This window comes from Canis aureus, chromosome 23 (genome assembly GCF_053574225.1).
Source record: "Canis aureus isolate CA01 chromosome 23, VMU_Caureus_v.1.0, whole genome shotgun sequence".
In the NCBI taxonomy this organism is placed as follows: Eukaryota; Metazoa; Chordata; class Mammalia; order Carnivora; family Canidae; genus Canis; species Canis aureus.
The window spans coordinates 21724535-21748888 of NC_135633.1; the positions used below are offsets into that span (position 1 = coordinate 21724535).

Below are 24354 nucleotides of genomic sequence, written 5' to 3' on the forward strand. Positions count from 1 at the left end.
TATTTCTGTGATGTTTCCCTTTATTAATTTTCACATACCAAACTGTCCTTTTATGGACAACTGGCCACATCTCTCCCTGCCTCAGAAAGCTTAATACTATATTCTGCAGCTCCTACCCTGAAAGGGCCAAGCATTTGCGATATCAGCTCCCAAATGAACAAAATGAGAGATTGAATACAGTTGAAATGAGTTTGGATTCTGCCTCAATACCACTTAGTTTTATCCTGTTGCTCTAGGATTTAGTCTTCCATCAGAGAATTTTCAGAAGGGCACAGGGATGAGGCAAAGCATAAAATTATACTGGTGTAGCTGAACTACTAAATTTGTAGAAACACGCAGAATTTGATTTTAAGAGTTATTTTTTTTTAGCCAAAACTCATGGGAGCCACAGAAGGATGTTTAAAGGGGGAAATGGCATGATCTAAATTACATTTTATTCAGATTGTTCTGAAAGAAGCATTGCAGAGGTATTTGAGGAGTTACACTAGTAACTACACTACACTAATTTTAACATTCAGAAGGGATGAATATAAGTCCATCTGGACTTATATTGATATATAGTGGATATCCTATTGATTCATCTAACATTTGTTAAAATGACCGTTTTTCCCAGGGCCCTGAAATTGTTAGTTTGCTTTTCTTATCAGGCAATCAGGCAGGTGGCTATCTATCTATCTATCTATTTATCTATCTATCTATCTATCATCTATGTATCTATCATCTATCTATCATCTATCATGTATCATCTATCTATCTATCTATCATCTATCTATCTATCTATTATCTATCTATCTATCTATCTATCTATCTATCTATCTATCTATCTATCATCTATCATCATCATCTATCTATCTATCATCTATCTATCATCTACCTATTTCTGGGCTGTTTAATTAGTTTTTTTGTCTATCTTTGTGCCAATATCACACTGTCTTACTTCTGATAGCTCTGTAATATGTTTTGAAATCTGGCAGCCAATATAAGCCATCCAGGTCATTTTTAAGATTGCTTTATTCAATTCCCACATGAAGCTTTACAGGTTTTACATGTTTTACATTGACTTCTCTCTCTCTCTATTTTAAAGATTTATTTAAAGATTTTATTTATTTATTCATGAGACACACACACACACACACACACACACACACAGAGGCAGAGACACAGAGGGAGAAGCAGGCTTCATGCGGGGAATCCAATATGGGACTCAATCCCGGGACTCCAGGATTACACCCTGAGCCTAAGGCAGACGCTCAACTACTGAGCCACCCAGGAATCCCTACAAATGACTTCTTAAAAAAAAAAAGAGGGAGAAACTGCTGGGAATTTGACTGGGATTGCTTTAACTTTGGGGTAGGGTTGACATCCTTACAGTATTAAATTTTCCAGTCAATAACTACATTTGTATATTTTATTTAGGTTCCAATTTTGTATCTTTCAGTGTAAAGAGTATATAATCTTTGTTAGATTTATTCTTAGATACTATTTTTGTCTGATACTGTTGTGAATGTGTCCTTTTTGTTTTGTTTTCTGTTTGTTGTCATAGCTAATTTGTGTATTGGCTATGTTTTGGGTCATAACGCTAAATTCATGTATTAATTCTAGTATTTTACTTTTGGGTTTTCTAAATCCTCATATGTTTGCAAAATGACAGTTTTACTTTTTTTCTTTGCAATCCTCCTGCTTGCTATTTTTTCCCAGATTTACTGTACTGAAATGAGCCTCCGGTGTTGTGTTGAAGAGAAATGGTGATAGTAGAAATTTTTGCCTTTTATTTTGTCTTTTATTAAAGGAACAGTCTTTATTATTTAACCATTGATTACCATGACTGCTGTAGGTCTTTTGGAAATATGCTTTATCAGATGAAGGAATTCCCTCCTATTTTAACTTGCTGAGATTTTAAAAGGGGTGTTTACTTCGGTCAAATGCTTTTTCTGTTTCCTTTGAGATGATCACATGGATTCATTGTTATTCTGTAAATGTAGCAAGTCACATTAGTTTTCAAATATTATAGTCCACTTGTTTGTGATCACTTTCCATTTTTATATATTCATTGCATTTGATGTGCTGATGACTTTAAAATAATTCTTCTAAAAAAGATTTATTTTAGAAAGAGAAAGAGAGTGTGTGAGCAGGGGAAGGGGCCGAGGGAGAGAGAGCCTGAGATCATGACCTGAGCCAAAATCAAGAGTTGGCTGCTTAAGGAACTGAGCCACTCACATACTCTGTTAAGAACTTTTATATCCATGTTCATGACAGAAATTGTTTTATTTTCTTTTCTGGTAATGGAATTTATTCCCTCATTCTTTTATTTTAATCTGTGTATTGTCTGTATAATTGAAGTGGGGTTTTCATAGGTATCATATAATTGGTCAGGACTTTTTATTCAAACTCACAATTTTGGCCTTTTAATTGGGTTGTTTAACTTATTTGCACTTAGTTTTATCATTGCTTTGGTTGGATTTAAATCTACCATCTTGCTATTTGTTTTCTATACAATTTATCTGTTCTTTGTTCAATGTTTTCTTGTTCTAATGCTTTATATTGGATTATTTCTTACTGTTTCTTCTCTTCTTTTGATTATTAATTATAGCTTTTTGTTTTTTTATTTTAGTTGTTGCTTTAAGTTTTAAGTATACATCAAGTTATCACAGAGTGCCTTAAAGTGATATGCCATTTCATATATTCTATAACAATCTTGTAAGAGCTTGCTTATTTATTTACCTGTGTAATTATCATTTCTGGAACTATTTATTTCTTTGTGTGGAACCAGATTTTCATCTACTGTCATTTTCTTTCTGCTGAAAAAGAATTCCTCTAATATTTTTTGTAGTTCAGGGTTCCTGGTAATGAATAATTTCAGCTTTTGTAGGTCTGAAAACATGTTTTTTTCTCTTTAGTTTTTGAAAGGTATTTTCACTAAATATAGAATTCTAAGTTGACAAAATTTTTTTGGTACTTTAAACACATTGCTGTATCCTCACTTGAATAACTTTTGACAAAAAAATCTGCTGTTATACTTAGCATTTTTCCTTTGTGGGTAATTTGTCTGTTTTCCTATATCTGCTTTTAAGATTTTCTTTTTATCATTGATTTTGAGCCGTTTGATCATGATGTGCCTTCGTGTAGTTTTCTTCAGGTTTCTTGTGTTTGGGAGATCTTTCTGATTTTACCTTAATTATTGCTTTCCTTTTACTTTTTTGATTAGTCCTTTTTTCAGATGTCATTTATTCATTACTTTTTATTCTTTCTTCTTTTCATTCATATGTAATATATTTTATTACATGTAATACATTAAATATGTTAAATGTAATATATAATATACATATATGTATATATATTTGACTATAAATTTCTTTTTATGTACTCTTACTATTCTATAGGGTTGCTTATGTTTTATATTATATCAGTTCAAAATATTTGCCGGGGCAGCCTGGGTGGCTCAGTGGTTTAGCACTGCCTTCAGCCCAGGGCGTGATCCTGGAGACCTGGGATTGAGTCCCATGTCAGACTCCCTGCATGCAGCCTGCTTCTCCCTCTGCCTGTGTCTCTCTCTCTCTTTCTCTCTCTCTCTCTCACTGTCTCTGTGTCTCTCATGAATAAATAAAATCTTAAAAAAAAAACCAAAATATTTGCCAATTTACATTTTGATTTTTTCTGTTACTTATAGTTATTTAGATATATATTATTTAATATGTGTGATGTGCATATTTTCAGATACATTATTATTATTCTTCATGGTTTAATTCCACTGTGGTCAGAGCACATATTCTGAATAATTTCAATATTTTGAAATTTGTTAAGACTTTTTTATGTTTCAGCATTTGGTTGGTTTTGATCATGTTTTATATACACTTAAAAAGAATATTCATACTATTGTTATTGGGTATAATGTTCTGTACATGTCATTTGAGCAAGATTTGTTAATTGCATCGTTCTAATGTTTCATATCAGTGTGGGTCTTATTTTTATCAGATGTTCTGTCATGTTTTAGGAAAGGCATGTTGAAATCTAACTTTGTGGATTTATTTCTTGTTTTGTGTTGATTTTTTTGCATTTTTTAATAGAAGTTACAATATTGGTATATTTTCTAATTCATCATTTTAATAACTTCATCATTATAAAATGTCCTTCATTACTTCTGGTAATGCTTCTAGCTTTAATTAGAATAGCTACTGACAATCTCCTGGTTAGTATTTTCATGATATATTTTTCCATTGTTTTGTTTTCAATCAGAGTGTTTATACTTAAAATGTGTCTTTTTGATAAGCAACATGAATATATTTAATCTGATAGTCTTAGTCTTTTACTTGGAATACTCGGTCTATTTACATAAATGCAACTGCATATTGCTTTATAGCTACCATCTTATTATTTGTATATTACTTCACACATTTTAATTTCCTTCTTTAACTTTTTTGTCTTATTTTGGATTAATGAAATTTTTATGCAGTCTTTTTTAGTGTTATTTCAGTGATAATCCCAGAATAAAAACTGATATTCTTGACTTACTACAGTCTATTTAAATATACTGTTTGGAGTGTTCAGGATTCCTTATAGTTGTTTTCCTATAAGTGACATATTTTTCCCTTTGTGAAGATATTTCTAAAAATTAATATAAATTAATGATGAAATAAATCATCATAAAGTACTCATTTTAAAACTATTTTTCTAGAATGCAGCTAATTTGTAAGATGAAGTCATTCCATAAGCCTGTTAATGTTTGTCTTTCTATAGAGTCTCTCAGTTACATCTTACAAGTCCCTGAGTGATATTCTTTTTTGTTAGAAGTGATACATCTCAGTTTAGGTAACTCTTGGACACCTCAAAAGAAACTATGAGCTAATGACTACTCTATCACTTCCTTTGAGTATAAATGCAAAAATCTCTCTTTTTATATTAGGAAAGTGTGTGTGAATCTGCAGGGAGGCAGGAACCCATGGGAGCAGGATGCCCCAAGCAACTCTTCATGTTTCCAGCCACAGGAGAGTGGTGGCTGTTATAGGGACAACATCTTCATAAAGCTGTCCAGGGCCAAAGTCACAACACTCTTTCCTGTTCCACCAAAGCCATAAGGAGAGGGCTAGTGAGAGTTGGAGAAGCCACACATTACCTGACAGCAGCTGGATGGTCAAATTGCCATCTGGAGCAGACTTTCTCTGTAAGTATTTTTGAGAACAGTACATTAGAAAGCCAAGCATAAATGATACTTTGAGTTTGGTCTTCAATTTAGTTCACTGTTTATTTAGAAGAATGGTATCATATCCTCCGATGTTAGTATGTGAAGACCCTGCCACACAAAAAAGTGATACATACCTTGCTCTTGACCTTAATGAGCTTTGGTCCTCCTAGGATAAGTGGCTAAGAACTATAGATCCAGGCAGAGAGATAAAACCATGAAAAGGGAACCTATAGAATTCCTCTGTAGGAGGAAGATAACTGTCAAATTAGGAGACCAGAGATTGGTCAGAATTGTGCTCATATAATATAAATAAAGATAATGGGAGAAGCAGCCAATGTGATGTTGAGGCTGAACAGAGCTGAGGCTATGGCTAGCTGAACTGAGGTAGCAGTCTTGGATTAGGGTTCATCTAAGTTAGTGGTTAAGTCAGCTATGACAAGTGAGTGTAGCTTTGTCATTCTCAAAATATTGTTCCTGAAAAAGAAGTATTGGCATTGCCTGGAAACTTGTTAGAAAGGGAAATTCTTGGCTCCTTATCCCCCCAAACTATAAGATTAGTAACTCTGGAGGTTGGTATCAGCAATCTGCATTTCAACTGGCTCTCTAGGTGATCTCATACACACCTACATTTGAGATCCACTGGTCCAGATAAAGAAAAATCCTGATGAGAAGCCCACATTATATATTCAAGAAAAACAAATAAACAGCTCTAATCCTTGATTGGGAGATTTGTGTGTATGTGTGTATGAATGCTTGGGGGCATCCTAACAACATGCCCCCAAATCCATCTGTGAGAGATGGCTTTTCCCCAGAGGAGGGAGAATACAGCAGAGGAGCATGCCTCAGAGGAGAATACAGCAGAACGTGGCAACTTCTTCCCATCAGGGCCTGAGATGATTAAGAAGATACTTGAAGAGAACTGAAGCTCCAGTGTGTGCAGCATCCTGTCCTGGGGCATATTTCAATATTCCTTTAGTTATTCTTATTCTAGAAGCTTCATTTCCTTATTTTTTCTCAACCCAGGAAATAGAGTGGTTTTTATTTCATTATTTTAAGTTATTTTCCAAACCTAGATGCAAGTAACATGCAGGACAGGTATCTTTTGTCTTTATTATTTTCATCCCTAGGTTTTATCACTAATTTTTTTCCCCATTCTGCTTTGTTCAACTTTATACTGAGTGTTAAACAAGACTGCTGGTGGTTCACAGTACAGCAAGATATGGAGATGCGAAATTAAAAAAGTCAAGGGTATTTTAATGCATTCAATAATCTGTTAATCTCATATATCTGATTTGTACTTATTGAGTGCCTATGATGTCAGCAGGTGCATGAAGTGCTTTCCTCTGTGCTATAATAAAAAAGATGAAATTCCATTGCTGACAGATGGAGCACTGACTTTTTTGGAATACAAGTAGGAAATGTCATTTGTATAGGAGAGTTTTATTAATGTTTTAACAGCAGCCTGCTCAGGATATTTAAGGATCATAAAGAAACAATGGAAAGAAGAGGCATGTAACTATGGATACAGGAAAAATAACAAGAAAAAATATTCCTAAGAACTGTAACTTCTTGTCCAGATAGAATGGGAGAGGCAGAAGTTAGTTATCTGAAGGCAAGAGAGTTGATTCTAGGAGTAGGATATCACATATAAAAACAAGAAGTGAGACAAAGTGCAAAGAATGTTCTATTGGTGGCTGAGTCTATGTGTAGAGTTGGAATATATTTGTGAATGGAATTATTCTTTATTCATAGTTATGAATGCTAAGGGCATTGTTTTAACAAAGAATAACTTGTATAATTTAAGTTGTAGACAGATTTTATGTCATTCGAACTGTGGAGAACCTTGATGGCCTAGAACAGAGGCAGTACATCAGTTAGAAGTTACTAAGGAAACAGTCAGTCAAACCGTGAATTCATGTCTTTTCTTTCAGCCAGTTTCAGGCCCATCTGCCAGTCATGGTATTATTTCTCAACAACACAGGCACCCAAGTGACTGAATTCCTGATGATCTGCTTCCCAGGATTGCAGGACACACAGCATTGGCTCTCTGTAGTCCTGGCTCCCCTTCTGGTTTTGGCCCTTGGGGCTAACTTTGTGTTGTTACTCACCATCCAGCAGGAGACATCTCTGCATGAACCCATGTACTACCTGCTTGCCATCCTTTCCATGCTGGACATCATCCTTTGCCTCACTGTCATTCCTAAGGTTAGACCCCCCTCTAGATTCACTTCCAGGTACTCAGTCATCTATCTCTGAATAGTATTGTTTTGTTGCTATAAATCCTCCTACCTCTGAAGGCAAATTCTTAATGAGTTGCCCACACTATCACACTGGGTCCATCACAGCTCCCACATATGTCCCTTTCATTCTCAGTGTCCACTTCTTTAAAAGTTTCATTCTTGGGATCCCTGGGTGGCACAGTGGTTTGGCGCCTGCCTTTGGCCCAGGGCGCAATCCTGGAGACCCGGGATCAAATCCCATGTCGGGATCCCGGTGCATGGAGCCTGCTTCTCCCTCTGCCTGTGTCTCTGCCTCTCTCTCTCTCTGTGTGTGTGACTATCATAAATAAATTTAAAAAAAATTAAAAGTTTCATTCTTCCAAACTGACAGGCCCTCTTTCAATGTCTCAGTCAATGAAATGCCAAGTTTGGACTTTGTTTTTACTTCTAGGGAGAGATTCTTCTTGACTCAGAATGATCCCACCTTTACATCCAAGAAGACTAGAATTTACTTACTAAAATGTAACTGGATGTATATTTACATCATATGCTGAGATAGGAATCATATTTGGAAGAGGTTTCTTTTGTGTATAAAGAGATTGGAGGGTATCCAAATATAAGTATTATACTTACTGAGTTCTGATATTCTTGTGATACATTCAGGTGGGCAGATGTGTTCAGCTGGAATTTGGGTAAGAAATCTGCGGTTGATCAAGAGAAGACAGGCTAGAAATAAGCGTTTTTAAACAAAAGACATTATCTATAGATAGAGAGAAAAGTGTATAAATCTGGCTTTAATTGGGATACACATAGAAGGTACTTGAAATTAAGATACTGTGCCAGCTGGGATTATGGGGCTATGGTTTGGGGATATAGATGGTTGAAAAAAACATTGGGAGTTTCCCCAAAGTTAGGTACTCTAGAGTGGAAATGGATGCAGTTTTTGAGAATAATGATTCTGGCAGGTCCTGCTCATCTTCTGGTTCAACATGAAGACCATCAGCTTTGCAGGCTGCTTTCTGCAGATGTTCATCATGAATACATTCCTTCCCATGGAGTCCTCCACCTTCCTGGTCATGGCCTATGACCGCTATGTGGCCATTTGTTATCCTCTCCGCTACCCATCCATCATCACTGAAAAATTTGTCACTTATGCAGCTGTCTTCATTGTCTTCCGCAATTTGCTGGCCACACTACCCACACCAGTTCTGGCTGCCAGGCTCAACTACTGTGCCAGCAATGTGGTGGAAAACTGTATCTGTGCCAACATTTCTGTAGCAAAGCTCTCCTGTGGGAATATCCACCTAAACAAGCTCTACCAGTTTGTGAGTGTTTGGTGTCTACTGGGTTCTGACCTGGTGCTCATCTTGCTATCCTACTGCTTCATCTTGAGGGCTGTTATGCGTCTGCAGTCAGGAGGTGCAGCCACCAAAGCCCTGAGTACTTGTGGTTCCCATCTCATTCTTATACTTTTCTTCTATACATTGCTACTAGTCTTCATCTTTACAAACAAGGCAAGAAAGAAGGTGCCCTTAGAGGTACCCATTCTTCTTAATGTCTTACACCACCTCATTCCACCAGCTCTGAATCCCATTGTTTATGGAGTACGAACCCAGGAAATCAAACAAGGGATTATCAAGCTACTCAAGTACCAGTTCTGAGAGATATGAGTCAAAGACCAGGGATTATGGAAGTTTGTTTTAGTGTTGGTTTCATTTGAATGCCACAAGGAACATATTTGACATCCATGATGCTATCCTCATCTTGAACTTAAACCTTCTCTAGCCACTATCACAATATTTACCCTTACTAACTCCTTCTCAAATCTTCATTAAACACACATTTGGTAATCCATTGCTTTTTAATTTTAACCCCTTGCCATCATGATCCTTCAATTACTCATTAAATGATTACTTAATACCTTCCACATCCTTCTCAGTCTTTAAATTCTGAGTGCCTATCACATTTAATTCATAGGGCAAAGATGAGACAGTTTATATAGAACATGGGAAATATGGGTATGGTTAGGGGAACCAATGAAAGGAGTAATGGCTTGGATTAAGATGTTGAGTAAAAATTAAAGTTATGGGTCACAATATTTGCTGAGAGTCCACATGTAGTGTATAAAAGATGGAGAGGAGTAAAGGATGACTCCAAGGCTTTTTAAAAGAAGTTAAAAAATTTTTAACTTAAATTCAATTTAGGTAACATATGGTGTATTATTAGTTTTAGGGGTAGTACTTAGTGATTCATCAGTTGCATATAACACCCAGTGCTCATTACATCAAATGCCCTCTTTAATGCACATCACTCAGTTACCCTATTCCCCTACCCATCGCCCTCTAGCAACCCTCAGTTTGTTTCCTACAGTTAAGAGTTTCTTATGGTTTTCCTCCCTCTCTGTTCTTACTTTATTTTTCCTTCACCTCCCCTATGTTCATCAGTTTTGTTTCTTGAATTCCACATATGAGTGAAATCATATAGTATTTGTCTTTCTCTGTCTAATTACTTCATTTAGCCTAATGCCCTCTGCTCCCATCCACATCACGGCAAATGGCAAGATTTCATTCTTTTTGATGGCTGAGTAATAGTCCATTGTATATCTATACCACATCTTCTTTATCCATTTATATGTCAGTGGATATCTGGGCTCTTTCCATATTTTTTGAAGTTTTAATTTAAATCCCAGTTAGTTAACATCAGTGGCATATTAGTTTCAGGTGTACAATATACTGGTTCAACACTTCCACTCAACACCTAGGGATCATCACAAGTATACTCCTTAATTTCCATCACCTATTTAACCCATACTCCCACCCATCTCCATTCTGATAACTTCAGTTTATTCTCCATAGTTAAGAGTCTATTTCTCCAACTTTTTGTAAGAGTAGTTGGAAAGTCAGAGTTGCCATTAATCGAGGAACCTGTTTAATGTGTGGTATCAGAAGTTTGGCTTTGGACACTTAACTCTATTTTGATACCAAACTCCTACAAATGACTATACTTTTAAAATAACTATTAAATATCTAAATGGGGAAGTAGAAGTAAGCAATTGAACATATGGCACTGCTCAAGGGCAAGATCTAAGCTAGAGACAAATTTTTTTAGTCATAAGAGTGAATAGGTGGTATTTAAATCCAATTTAGATGTGTGATATGAATTATGTCTATGAATTATCCACTTATTTCTATTTTTTTCTTTGAGAAATTTGTTCAAATGCTGGGTACTCTGGATCCATACTTGTTTGCCACTTTCCAGAGACTATAGTCTCATTAAAGTCAGAAACTGTGTTTAATTCTTCTGTGTATCTGGCACATAGTAGGTGCTTTTTAAATTAATAAATAATTTTGACTGTCTCAAAACTTTTGGTCTTAGTGTGTGGCATCTGGATTATGGAGTCTTAATCAAAAAATAATACTATTTGTTGATGAAATTTCATGTGCTGGTTTTAGCAGATAGATATTAAAAGTTTTATCATTTTTATAAGAGTAAAAACATTCATTAACATAATTTAGCAGAGTAATGGACTTCTTATATTCAAAATAGACAATGTTTTAAGGACATAGCAGTAAGCTCCTTGACATCAGTCTTGGCACTGATTTTTTTGGATGATACCAAAAGCAAAAGCACCAAAGCAAAAATAAACTATTCAAACTACATCAAACTAAAAAGCTTCTGCACAGCAAAGGAAGTCATCTACAAAATGAAAAAGCAATCTATCAAATGGGAAAAAATACTTGCAAATCATATATCTGATAAGGGGTTAATATTCAAAATATATAATGAAGGGGAAGTCATCAGAGAGGAAGAGTTTTAACTATAGGAAAAAAACTGAGTGTTGCTGGGGAGGAAGTGAGTAGGGGGATGGAATAATTGAGTGATGGGCCATTAAGAAGGTATGTGATGTGATGAGCACTGGGTGCTATATGCAACTGATGAATTATTGAACATTACATTAGAAACTAAGAATGTACTAAATATTAGCTAATTGAATGTAAATTAAAAAATAAAAAAAAACCCCAAATTTGTAATGAACTCATACAACTCAAAAGCAAAAAGAAAATCTGATTAAATAATGGACAGAGGATCTAATGGACATTTTTCCAAAGAAGACATACAGATGACCAACAGGTACATGAAAAGATGCTCAACATCATTTATCATCAGGGAAATGCAAATTAAAATCCAATAAGATATTACATCACACCCATTAGAATGAATATTATCAAAAATATAAGAAATAAGAAGTATTAGCAAGAATATGAAGAAGAAACACTTATGCATTGTTAGTAGCAATGTAAATTTGTGCAACTCCTATAGAAAACAATATGGAGGTTCCTAAAAAAATTAAAAATAGAACTACCCAATGATCCATCAATTCCACTTCTGGGCAGCATTTGTCTGAAGAAACTGAAAATACTAATTGGAAAAGATACATGTACTACCACGTTCATTGCAGCTTTATTTATTTATTTATTTATCTATTTATTTACTTGTTTACTTATTTTTTAATAAGCTCTATGCCCAATATGGGGCTTGAACTCATGACCCTGAGATCATGGGTCCCATGTTCTACTGATTGAGCCAGCCAGGCACCCCTGCAGCATTATTTATAATATTCAAGATATGGAAACAACCTAAATATCCATTGATGGATGAATGGATAAAGAAAATGTGACACACACACACACACACACACACACTGGAATATTAGTCTGCCATAAAAAGGAATGAAATCTTGCCATCTGTGACAATAGGGATGGACCTTGAGGGTATTATGCTAAGTTAAATAAGTCAGATAAAGGCAAGTACTGTATAATCTCACTTACATATAAAATCTAAAATAACAAACAAAGAATCCTGAGCTTGTAGAAACAGACAACAGATTGATAGTGGCCAGAAGTGGGGGGCGGGGGTTGGGTGAAATTGGTGAATGGGGTCAAAAGGCATAAAGTTTCAGTTATATAACAAATCATGGGGATGTATAGGTAATAAAACTGTACTGCATATTTGAAAGTTGCTATGAGTGTAGATCTTAAAGTTCTCATCATAAAAAATTTTGTAACTATGTATGGTGATGGATGTTAGGTAGACTGTAGTGACCACTTCACAGTATATGCAAATATCAAATCATTATGTTGTACACCTGAAACTAACATAACGTTATGTCAATTATACCTCAATTAAAACATAAATGAAGACATTCATACAGTAGGATGTTATGAAACATATAGTCAATAGAAAGAAAACTTGAAACCTCTCATTGGACAAGCAGAATATGTCCCTGCCCCTGCCACTACAACTGAGATCCCCCAGAATCCCTGGTAAAGTATACAGGGAAAGGAGATTCTTTTAGATTTCTTTTATTTACAGCTATCCCAGTCAGATTTAGTAATCTACTCTTCAGCTCAGATCTGCCTCCTCCAGTCTAAGAGTAATGAGAATGAAATTATGCAATTAATCAATATTTGAAGAAAATGCTTAATGTTGAGCACCATTCCAATAACCTTGCCCAAGATAAAATGTTCTCCCTGTAGTAGCATTCTGTCTGTAGTATCATTATAATAATAGGGTCTAGCCTTTAAATTCCAGCCTCTTTCCTGTATGTCTCTGGTTTGTAGGATTGAGTGCCTGCTTTGGTACTGATGTGAGTTCCCATTTACTAGTTCTGGATTGACCTCTAGTCCTTTGCCAGGTCTTAACTGATAGTCACCTTTTAATATCCATTTGTTCTTTGTCACAGGTCCTGCTACTTGCAGATCTTTCCATTGGCCATTGCCCTGGGTTTCTGCCTTAGCCTCCCTTTGGCTGTATCCCCCCTCCGTGCTAGGATGTCCACTACCTCTTAGACTTCTACCTGTTCTCAGCTTTGCCCTCTTTGCTTACTGTTCCATCTGATTGGAACAGTCTTATAGGTTCAAATGATTAATTTATCAACATTCATAATCTCAGTTCAAAAATGACCAACCTACACAGAGAGTACCTTCTAATTTTTTTTATTAAAAACATTTTTTTTATTGGAGTTCAATTTACCAACATAGCGTAAAACCCAGTGCTCATCCTGCCAAGTGTCCCCCTCAGTACCCATCACCCAGTCACCCCATCCCCCTGCCCACTTCCCTTTCCACTACCTCTTTTTCATTTCCCAGAGTTGGGAGTCTCTCATGTTTTGTCACCCTCACTGATATTTTCACTCATTTTCTCTCCTTTCCCCTTTATTCCCTTTCACTAATTTTTATATTCCCCAAATGAATGAGACCATACAATGTTTGTCCTTCTCTGATTGACTTATTTCACTCAGCATAATACCCTCCAGTTCCATCCACGTTGAAGCAAATGGTGGGTATTTTTCATTTCTAATGGCTGAGTAATATTCCATCGTATACATAGACTACAGCTCCTTTATCCATTCATCTTTCAATGGACACCGAGAGTACCTCCTTAATAGTTACACCCAAAGTGGCCTCCTGCTCCTGCTTCAGGTCACTCTAACACATCATGCCATCTTTTTTTCTTTATAGTGCTTACTGCTTTCTGGAATGATTTATCTATTTAGAATCCTACATCATGATATGCCTGGCATATCAGGTATTGAATACATATTAAGTAAATTAATAACTCATCACAAAATTTGTCTTGCAGGGCCACTGTCATACCCCATGAACATTCTGAAATATTTTCTTAGATCATCTCCAGTGTAAGTTACAAACAATGTCCTGAGATATTTGTCTGATACATCTCCCAGTGACAGGGAAAGAATCTGTGATTCCAAGTAATGTTAAAGTTTCCAACAAATCCTTCATTTATCATTATCTGGATTTGCTCCATGGTTCAGAAAGGTAGATTTCCCAGTGTTTCATTTTGAATGGTAGATTATAAGGCTTTCTACATTTTATGTCTCCTCTAAAAACCTTAAAAAAAATTAAAACTAGTCAATATTAAATACTGATTGTATAAAATTGTGAAATCTCTTCAAGGCAAGATTTCAGCTCAGATAAATAAATATGATGTAATTATTTCCTTTCTGATAAACTCCACTTGAGCAACCATTGCTTATTATCAGGTTAATATTTCTTATTATTCACTAATAAAACTAATTACTAATAACATTTTCCTGGATTTATTTAGGACTCATCTTTAACCTTAGTCCTGTTATTGGATTTTGGGACTGTTTGACATGCAGAGAGCTAAAAATAAGCCTTCCACCATTTTAATCTTTTACCCTACATTCTGAGATTCTATATTCTCTCATTATTTTTAGCACAAAGAAGTCATCATTTGCCCTGATTCCCTGGCCTCCTTTTCTCTTCATGGTAAAGCAGAAATGAATGAGAGACATTTCATTTATTACTATGGCCATTTAAAAATCATTTTATTTATTTATTCATGAGAGACACACAGAGAGAGACAGAGATGGAGGAGGGAGAAACAGGCTCCCTACCGGCAGCCTGATGGAGGACTTGATTCTGGGACCCCAGCATCATGCCCTGAGCCAAAGGCAGATGCTCAAACACTGAGCCACCCAGGGGCCCCTCAACAGTAAAATTTTAGTTGGATATCTAGTCTATATAATAAAGGTGCATTGTGTGAAGGAAATTTTGACCTAATATTCCCTGCAATTATTGTTTATTACTAGGATGAAGTACATGTATTTTCATTTTCAAGCAGGTGCTAATAGGAGTCCATCAGTAGTGAAACCAAAGACCATTAGAAGAAAGATTATTTTCATTACTGAATGGAGGATTAAAGAAACAGACAACATGTGGAGGACCCAACCTTAAATAAATCAGTGATTTGTTAAGTAGTTTATTTCAAGACAAAGGGCCTAGACTTGGGGAACTGTACTGATAGTGGACTGTGAGGCATTTTCATTTTAGGGTCAGAAAGCAGGAACCTATAATTTGGGGTCTATTAGGACTTTCCCGAATTGATATTTCCCCCATCAGTAATTCTAGGAGCATGTGAATCCTAAAGACAAGATGAAGACTCAAATAGTATGACAGATTTTTAAGACTCAGATAGTATGGTTCAAATCTTATGACAGCTTTTTCAGTATGCTTTGTTTATGAGGGGGCATCAAGGTTATAGGATCATGAAGTAAACATACAAAGAGTCCTCCCATTAGGAAAGACCACCAACTTCCTCTGGGCAGGTGAATGCAGGCTGGACCTATACATGTGCATATATAAATGATCTTTCAGGAAGGCTTGGATTTCCACCTGTGAACAAAATTATAAATTATAGTATTTGGAAGTTATTCCTGATACAATGTTTAAATTTCCCATTTAGTTTCAGCTGTCATGAGAGAGTGGGAGGAAGTGTTCATGTCCATGCTTGGAAACAAGACTCAATAGCATGAGTGATGCTTATCTTAAGGCAGATCATGGTTTCATAGACTCTGAGAAGGAGAAATGTATTTTAAAATAACTAGTTCACTGTTTTCATGTAGTAGATGAAGATGCTATAGGGATGCTACTAATTTGTTCCCGGTCACAAATCTTGTATGTGGTTGTGCAAGAACTAGAGTACATAACTTCTAACTCACCATCTCAGGATTTTTCTTTTTTTCAAGTTGCTTACTGTACTTATTCATATATCATTTATTTCCATCTCCTTCTAAGTAGAAGAAAACATTCCTTCAAAGTTATAGGGTCTAGATTGCTTTATATTCTGTCTAAAGAGCTTGTGCATTTCTCAATGACTATAAATTTGTTCTGTGCGTTTTTGTACCCTCGAACTCCAACAAAGTTCCTATACCAGAGCAGATGCCTAGAAAATCTTTGTTCAATTCATAGTAGGTCTTAGTATATTAAAGTTTCATTACTGGAACATCTTCTGATGCTGTGACATATTAGTACACCAAAGCAGAACTCTATAAACATATCACAAAGTGAATCTTTGACCCCCGAAGATGAAGCTTCAAGCACAGATAGTAGTGTAAAGACATGGAAGAAAGGCTTTGTGAGATAACTTCTCTGAAACCCAGCAAATGCCATTTTTCCACATATGAGCACTTCTTGCAAAAACTCTAACCATTTGAGGGTTGCACCAGAAAAGGAAGTTTTTGCTTGGTTAAGGAGAAGAAAGTTATTGGCTCAGTTGGAGGTAACTAAAAGAGATTTACTTATGGACACTAGTTATTTTTCATCATTCAGAGCTGATATTTAAAGACTGTGGTCTTTTTCAACTGAATTATACAACTAGGTTGAAAACAATAATAAATTAATAATATTATAAACAAAGACATTAATATCCACAGTTTATATATATATATACACACACATTTTTAAGATTTATTTATTTATTTTGGACAGAATGAGAGAGAGAGAGAGCATGAGTGCAAGGGAGAGAGCCTGAGGGAGAGGAAGAGAGAGAGAGAATTTTTCAAGTGGACTCCTTGCTGAGCGCAGAGCCTGATGCAGGGCTTGATCTCATGACTGTGAGATTATGACCTGGGCTGATATCAAGAGTCAGATGCTTAACTGACTGAGCCACCAGGTGCCCACACAGTTATATATTTTTTAAAAATGACCTGTATAAAATAGTAAATACAATATTAACTGGGATTCATTTCTTATCTGTAGAATTCATCCTCCTGAGTTCTCACATTGTAGATAAGATAGAACTACAAAGATTGGGGAAAATTTTTAAAAAGTCACAGAGATGCCAGATTTTTCTTAGGGGATTATTAGGGTTCGAAGCAGAGGGATAGAGTCAAGAAATTCTTTCACATTTTAACTTACTTTCCTTAATCTTATGTCTTGACCTATATGGAGCTATGAGTTTCAACCCAAGTTTTCATTAACTGATTTATAACTCATCCCTATATTAGGAATGCAGAGATCCAATTGTCCTCACTACCACCCCTTCTTCAGTAATCTCTGGATTCCTTGCTTGATCTCCTGGGTTCGCACTCCATAAACAATGGGGTTGAGGGCTGCGGGGATGACATTGTGGAGGACATTGAGCAAGACTGGCACATCAGGGGAGACTTTCTTCTTCATCATATGAGTGAGCACGAAGACCAGAAGGACGGTGCTGAAGAAGAGGATAAGGATGAAGTGAGAACCACATGTGCTCAGGGCCTTGGCCATGGCACCCTCTGCCTTGAGTCTCAGCACAGCTCGGAGTATAAGGCCGTAGGAGAGGAAGATGAGGATGAGGTCAGATCCTAGCAGTGTCCAGCCTCCAGCAAATTGGAGAATGCGATTGATGGTGACATCATCACAGGAGAGCTTGGAGACAGACAAATTGGCGCAAATGCAATTCTCAATAATATTTCTCCCACAATAATTGAGTCGAGATGATAGAATGGGGAGAGTCACTGTTACAATCCCATTTCTGGCCAAAATAAAGGCAGCAGCCTTAGCTACAAATCGTTCAGTGATGATTGATGGGTACCTCAGTGGGTGGCAGATGGCCACATAGCGGTCATAGGCCATGACCATAAATGTGCAGGACTCCATGGCATAGAAACAATTAATGATGTACATCTGTAGGAAGCAGGCATCAAAGCTGATGGACTTGAGGTCAAACCAGAAGATGACCAGGACCTTGGGGATGACAGTGAGGCAGAGAACAATGTCCAGGAGGGAGAGGAGGCTGAGCAGGTAGTACATGGGCTGGTGTAGAGAGGCCTCCAGCCAGATGGTGATCAGGAGAACAGCATTGGCCCCCATGGCCACAAGGAACAAGATGCTGAGGGGCAGGGATAACCAGAGCTGCCAAGTGGGGGACCTGACAAAACAATTCAGGAGGAACTCTGAAACCCCAGTGGAGCCATTTCTGTGAGGTGTCATCTTGTGGATTTTGTTTCTATAGATTTTCTTTCGCGATCTAAAAAGTTAGGATCAAAATTAACCTCTGACTGTAATTAAAATGGAAGAGAAAGTCACTTCATTGGAATCAACTTATGGCTCTATTTTGCTTTAACTGGAGATTTTGCATATTACATATAGGAGAAGAAATTAATTTCAATCCTTAACAAATTTTTTCTCACTTCTGGAATATTTCTAATTTCTTAATGAATCAACCTTATAAAATAGAATTAGTAATTTCAGTTAGCTGTGAGGCAGCATCCTTACTCTTGAAAAAATAGGTCCTTTAATTTAAGCAGTGTGAAGGTGGTGAGATTGGCCTTTAGTAATTCCTCTTTGAATCCCTTTACCCAGTTGTCCATATAATGTCCCTAACCTCCACAGCAGGTACTGCTCAGTGTTGTCACTCCTTTCTTCCCATGTACCTTTTATTTATCCTTTATATACAAGAGACACAAAGATTAAGTATTATCCTTGTTCTCAAGGAAATGACAATCTGTTGGGTGTGATAAGAATAGATAAATATAACAACAATACTAAGAATAATAACAGAGCATTATGCAGAATATGAGAGTATAGGTAAATATTAACTTCAGTCACAGGGAAGTCAAGTGTTCCCAGGACTCCCCTCCTGTTGAATTTTAAAGACAAGTCCAAAAAACTCTTGTGAAAAAGAGTTATCTATTGCAACGAGAGATGCCTTCAAAATGTTTAACATCAGCATGTCTAGAGTCTTTAAAATCATGCTGTGTAGGGTCCCTAGATTTGTCCATCTAGTACTGATGTTCTGCCAGGTGTCATCCCATGATTGGAAATTACTCTGCTTCATCAGCGTTTAAATTTCACCATTTTGCATTTGTTTAGCTAGCAGGAAAATACAAACCTCTGCAGTGTATTGAATGGATTTCCAACACTTACCAGGAACTGTGTTAAAATATATTAGCAGCATTATCTCACTTTACTATTAAAAAAACTGTGTGAGGTATGCCTTAATATGAATTTACAAATGAGGAAAATGAGGTGAAGAAAGCTTGAGAAAATCAGAAGATCATAGGTAGTAAAACTTTCAATCTAGATGCAAAATTCTATTTCATTTTAAACCCAACTTTTAGTCACCTATACTGTACTACATCTCACCAGCAAAGGATCATTAGTTGGATAGTCTCTCAGAATTCTTCTGAGACCTGGCATGCCATGATAATGTCTTTGGTTCCTCAGTCTCTGTCAAAGGAAAAAAATCTGTCCTTCTAAGGTAGCAAAAATTTTTGAAAATTGATTACAACAGTAGAGAGGTAGTTTTGGAACGGGGGCTGAGGAGGTAAGAGGATTTTTAACAGAATTATGAATGGAGAACTGAAAATAGTTTTTAGTCATCACAATCCATGTGATGTAGCTGTTAAAATGACACTCTTGTTTCCATCTGTGTATGTCCTTGCTCCTATAGGTCCAGTCCTGATCACCTTGTTGTTTCTTAGACCTGAACCTTCTTACCAATAGCCTCGGGAACTGCTGGGTCAGAGAACGGTAGTGGGAATTACCCTCCTCTTCCCCAACTCCTCTTTTCATTCCATTTGATGTTCTGCTTTAAAATCAAGGGAATGCTCTCCTTTAAGTGTCTGCCAGGAACCGTGTGTCTCTTCCTGGAGGCAAAAATAATTTTAAGACACATGGAGAGTTTACCTTATCTCCCACTTCTTTTCCTGTTATTAAGGATAGCATATGCTAACAATGTCTACATAAATTTCAGAGTGGTTTTAAAGTTTAAAGTTGTCTCATTTGTGCCAATGAGACACAGTACAAGGAAGATTTGCTGTTATACCAGCCAGTTTTATCACAGCACATGCAAATTTCAGTGTCAAATTCTGACACTACTTCCTCCTGTCAGGACTTGTCTTTTGCACTTCATTTTTTTTTATTCCAGCTTCTCCTCTGCTCACATCTTATACAGTAACATTATAGCACTTTCATTCTTAGCACAGCTTCCAATCTCACCTTAGTTAAGCTGGATGAAGGATCCCTGCCTGATTTCTAGAGAGTCCAGCCATATGGAAGCACCCCTGCTGCAGGAAAAGAGGATCCATAAGGAAACCTAGAAGAAGGAGAATTTTTAAAAAATTTTCTAAGTAGTCTTGGAAAGATTATTTCTAGCACTAGGATAGAATTTCTAGAGAGCACAAAGGAAGGATTTTCCATCTTATGGTTCTATTCTCTTTTTTTTCTTTTTTTTTCTTCCTGTCTCTTTTTTTTCAACCAACAATTTATTCAACAATGAGTATCTACTCACCTCTAGGCTAAACTATTTGGATGTACATAGATACTTTTTGTTTCCTTTTTCAATCATCCTCTGCGATCAGAGACCATCTATGGTGAATAGGACAGAAGCCCCAAAGCTAGTTTTTCTTGCCTCCATGAGGTTCAGACTGAAGAAAGCCAGTTGAAGTTGGAAACTAATGCAGGGAATTAATTTAAGCCCTTTCCCTAGGCTCCAGGATGGAACTGTGTTATGGGATGCTAGAAACACAGCTTTGAAGTTTGGAGGGGATGAAAAGTTTGCCTAGCCCCATGGTATTTGGATAAACTTGTGAAATATTCCCACCAGTCTATCCTTTGAATTATGGACTGGATCCAGAGACAGAAAGGAAATTACTTTTTTTTTTCCTGGCAGCTTTTTCTAGTATTAGTATTCCAGCTTTTAGAAATTCTTTATCTTGAACTGAGGTAAGTTATCTCCCTCTCCTTGCACTTATACGTATCTTTGTTTTTTGACCTTTGTCATGACATAGGATGAGTTTACTTCTCTCCCTAATGAATCAAGTATATATACACAGATTTCCTCCTGTATGGCTTCTAGATTTACAGACTTCAGATTAAAAACATCAGATTATTTTATTGAAAAAAAGTCCTACTTTTCAGCTATCCCAAGATTGGTTGATATTCCATGGGCAAATTCCAGCTTAAGTATATATCCCTGGTACATGAGGCCCCAGTTGTGGTCAAGGCAGCTAAGAAGGGTCCTTTTGTCACACAGGCTATAATCTCTATTACCTCTGACTACTTAAGCACCCTTGACTCAGGAAAGGACAGGGATACACATCTTGATTGAAAAGATAAGGCCCTGTCTTCTGGCAAATCTTGATGTCTGTGCCCTACGGGTACCTCTCCAGACTTTCTTTCACAGACTCACCTTCAGAGGGTATTGTAGCATGGGTTCTGCCTCCACTGATAATGGAGCTCTGACTAGTAAAGCTGAGACTCTAATAATCCCAGTGGCTTTAGGGATCCACTCTGGGGGAAACTGTCCATCCCTCTTCCCTATAGAGGGAGATGAAAATCAAGATTAGCAATCTCATAAGGCCCGTCTAGAACAAATAGCCATGTAGTTAAGGAAGAGAATGATTGTTTCTACCTGGGAAAAAGAGCCTTTGGGAGCCCAGCCCTAGGGGGTGCTATGTTGTATATATCACCTACAGTGGATTATTTCTTTGGATGTCAAAGGCTTACATTTGCACGTGAGCATTCATTTGTGTATGTGTATGCTATCATCTTCCTCCAAGGATGCTCTAAGTTCATCTACACATTTTTGTGCATTTCAGGCACATGCTCAGTGAAGGATTGATATTGTCTGTCTGTATTGTTGAATGGATAATCACGTATAGTGACTTTAACCATGCCATTATAATGATAAAATGGAAATGAAACAAAAATTTTACCTATTGAGAAATGAAATGCATTTTCCAGAGAGGATACCCATGTAAGAGTATTTTTGTTACAATGAAAATGTAATTTGATTTTAACTGAATAATTGTTATGGAACATGAAGTCTTCCTTAATTTTACTTTGGGGCCACTGGTGCCCTGAATTGAGGTACTCACATTCTTTACATTATTGTACATTAGTATTATGACCTTAATTTGGCTTTATGCTAATGTTTTTGTTTATTAATATTAATAATAAAATCTTATTTAATTTTACTTCATCACTTAACTTCCATCTGAATCTCTGCCCCCTCCAAAAGGCACAAACCTTATTTATTTAATATATATTCTTTCTAATTCACTTTTAATATGTTTATTTCTCTACGGGTTATCCAAAAGAAAGTTTTTCTCAGTGTTGATGAGTGTTCAATTTTTACATATTTATTATAAATCTCATCTTGGCTCTTAATTTTTCACTTAATACTTTTTTTTAAAAAAACTTGTCCAAGATACAACATGCAAATATAGTTCATTTCTTTTAATTTTGATAGTATTCTATTGTATGTATGTAACTTTTTATTAATATAGACAACATTTAGGTTGGGACCTTGTTATTAATACATTAGGAGGGACATTGTCTTTTACCATTTTCTTAACGGACATATGAAAGTTTACCTTTGTTATATACCTAAGAGTAGGATTACGGAATCAGGAGGTTCAAACTTACTTTTCTTTACCTATACCAGATTTCTCTCTAGGATACCTATATGCAATCCTACCAGAATTAGTTTAAGTGTCTTGATTTCTTATATCCATAGCACTGTTAGATATTATCCAATTTTTTCTTTACAGACATGATAGTTGAGGGTAGCCCTCATTGTTTTGATTGATTGATTTATTGATTGATTTATTGATTGATTTATTGATTGATTTATTGATTTATTTATTTATTTATGATAGTCACAGAGAGAGAAAGAGAGAGAGAGAGGCAGAGACACAGGCAGAGGGAGAAGCAGGCTCCATGCACCGGGAGCCGGACGTGGGATTCGATCCCGCGTCTCCAGGATCGCGCCCTGGGCCAAAGGCAGGCGCTAAACCGCTGCGCCACCCAGGGATCCCTTGATTTAGTTTTTATGTTTGCTTAGTGTTTTTATTTGTTATTATTTTTTATTGGTGTTTTTAAAATAAACTTCTTAGTCATTCTGGTTTTCCTCTCTTTGAATTATATACTTTTACTCTTTACTCATTCTTGCTCTCCTTTTTTTGTGATGACTTACAGAACGTTTTATTTAAAAAATTAGGGTTTAGAACATTTAATTCTAGCTTTAGACTTTGCTAATATTCTCTCCTAATCTCTCATATATTTGTCTATTTTTGAACATGATATCTTTTGTTGAGTAGAAATCTTTAGTATTGATATAGGCAACCCTGTCTAGATCTCTCCTGATAGTTTCTACTGTTGGACCCTTGTTTAGGAACTCTTTCTCCATCTCAAGGTCACAAAGTTGTTATCTTTTCCATAAGTTCTTAAGTATTTTATTTTTGTATCCTTATTTATGCTTTATGTTGTCTATCTTGGAGCTGATATTCTGTTGGTTGCTTTGGTATAGTCATTTGGTCATCAAGATACTTGGTTGATAAAATCTGCTATTCTGATTATCTCTGGGCAACTATCCCCACCACTGCCCTGGTGTCTGTCATCTATTTAGGATCAAACAATTAAGGGTTAAATATTTGGCAAACTGATGGTCTTTGGTTATGTTTCATGATGCTAATTCACTCTGATCACTTAGTGTCCAAGCTATACTAGTTATTAAATACTTTTAATTTTTCCTATGTAGATATTCTAAAGTACATAATCACCTTTGCTTTTTGCAAATGGGAAACCCAGTTAACCAACACAATTTACAAAATAATGGATATTTAGTATTGATTAGTAATAGATATTTAACAATACTGATTTGTGTGGTTAACTATGATGTTTGTTACATTCTCATATACAAGAGACTATTGTTCACATCTAAGTTGGAGTATTTGACTATTTTTGAATCAGTTCTACAATGTTTTTGTTACAACTGTTTGTGAAATATATTAATATCAACAGGATGAATTGGACTTTAATGTTTCCCTAAATTGTTTTAGTCAATGTGAAAAATTAGAATGCATGATTTTTAAAAAGATTTATTTATTTATATTAGAGAGAGAGAGAAAGAGAGAATGCTCTATGGAAGCCATATGTGACCAATTTTTTGGAAGGGTTGTAAAATAAATTTAAATAAATAGATATAATTTTATTCAAATTTTATTCTTGTATGAGTGAATTAATCAGAGTCATTTACTTATTTGTTTGTTTGTTTATTAAGAAATTGGCTCCTATGAGTAAGGAGAGGCTGGCAAATCCAAAATTGGCAGGGTGAGTGGGCAGGCTTGAGACTCAGGAGGGC

General features: G+C 36.1%; 2 protein-coding genes across 2 annotated transcripts; one reads left to right on the forward strand and one right to left on the reverse strand.

Moving 5' to 3' along the window:
- The first annotated feature begins 7135 nt into the window (after window positions 1-7135).
- On the forward strand, window positions 7136-9059 carry LOC144295321 (olfactory receptor 56A4-like). The gene is made up of 2 exons (XM_077867704.1): window positions 7136-7384; window positions 8364-9059. Exons 1-2 carry the CDS (start codon window positions 7136-7138, stop codon window positions 9057-9059), a joined length of 945 nt encoding a protein of 314 aa, XP_077723830.1.
- An 8196-nt stretch (window positions 9060-17255) lies between these two features.
- LOC144295322 (olfactory receptor 56A3-like) lies at window positions 17256-18197 on the reverse strand. The gene has a single exon (XM_077867705.1). It carries the CDS (start codon window positions 18195-18197, stop codon window positions 17256-17258), a length of 942 nt encoding a protein of 313 aa, XP_077723831.1.
- Window positions 18198-24354: the final 6157 nt, after the last annotated feature.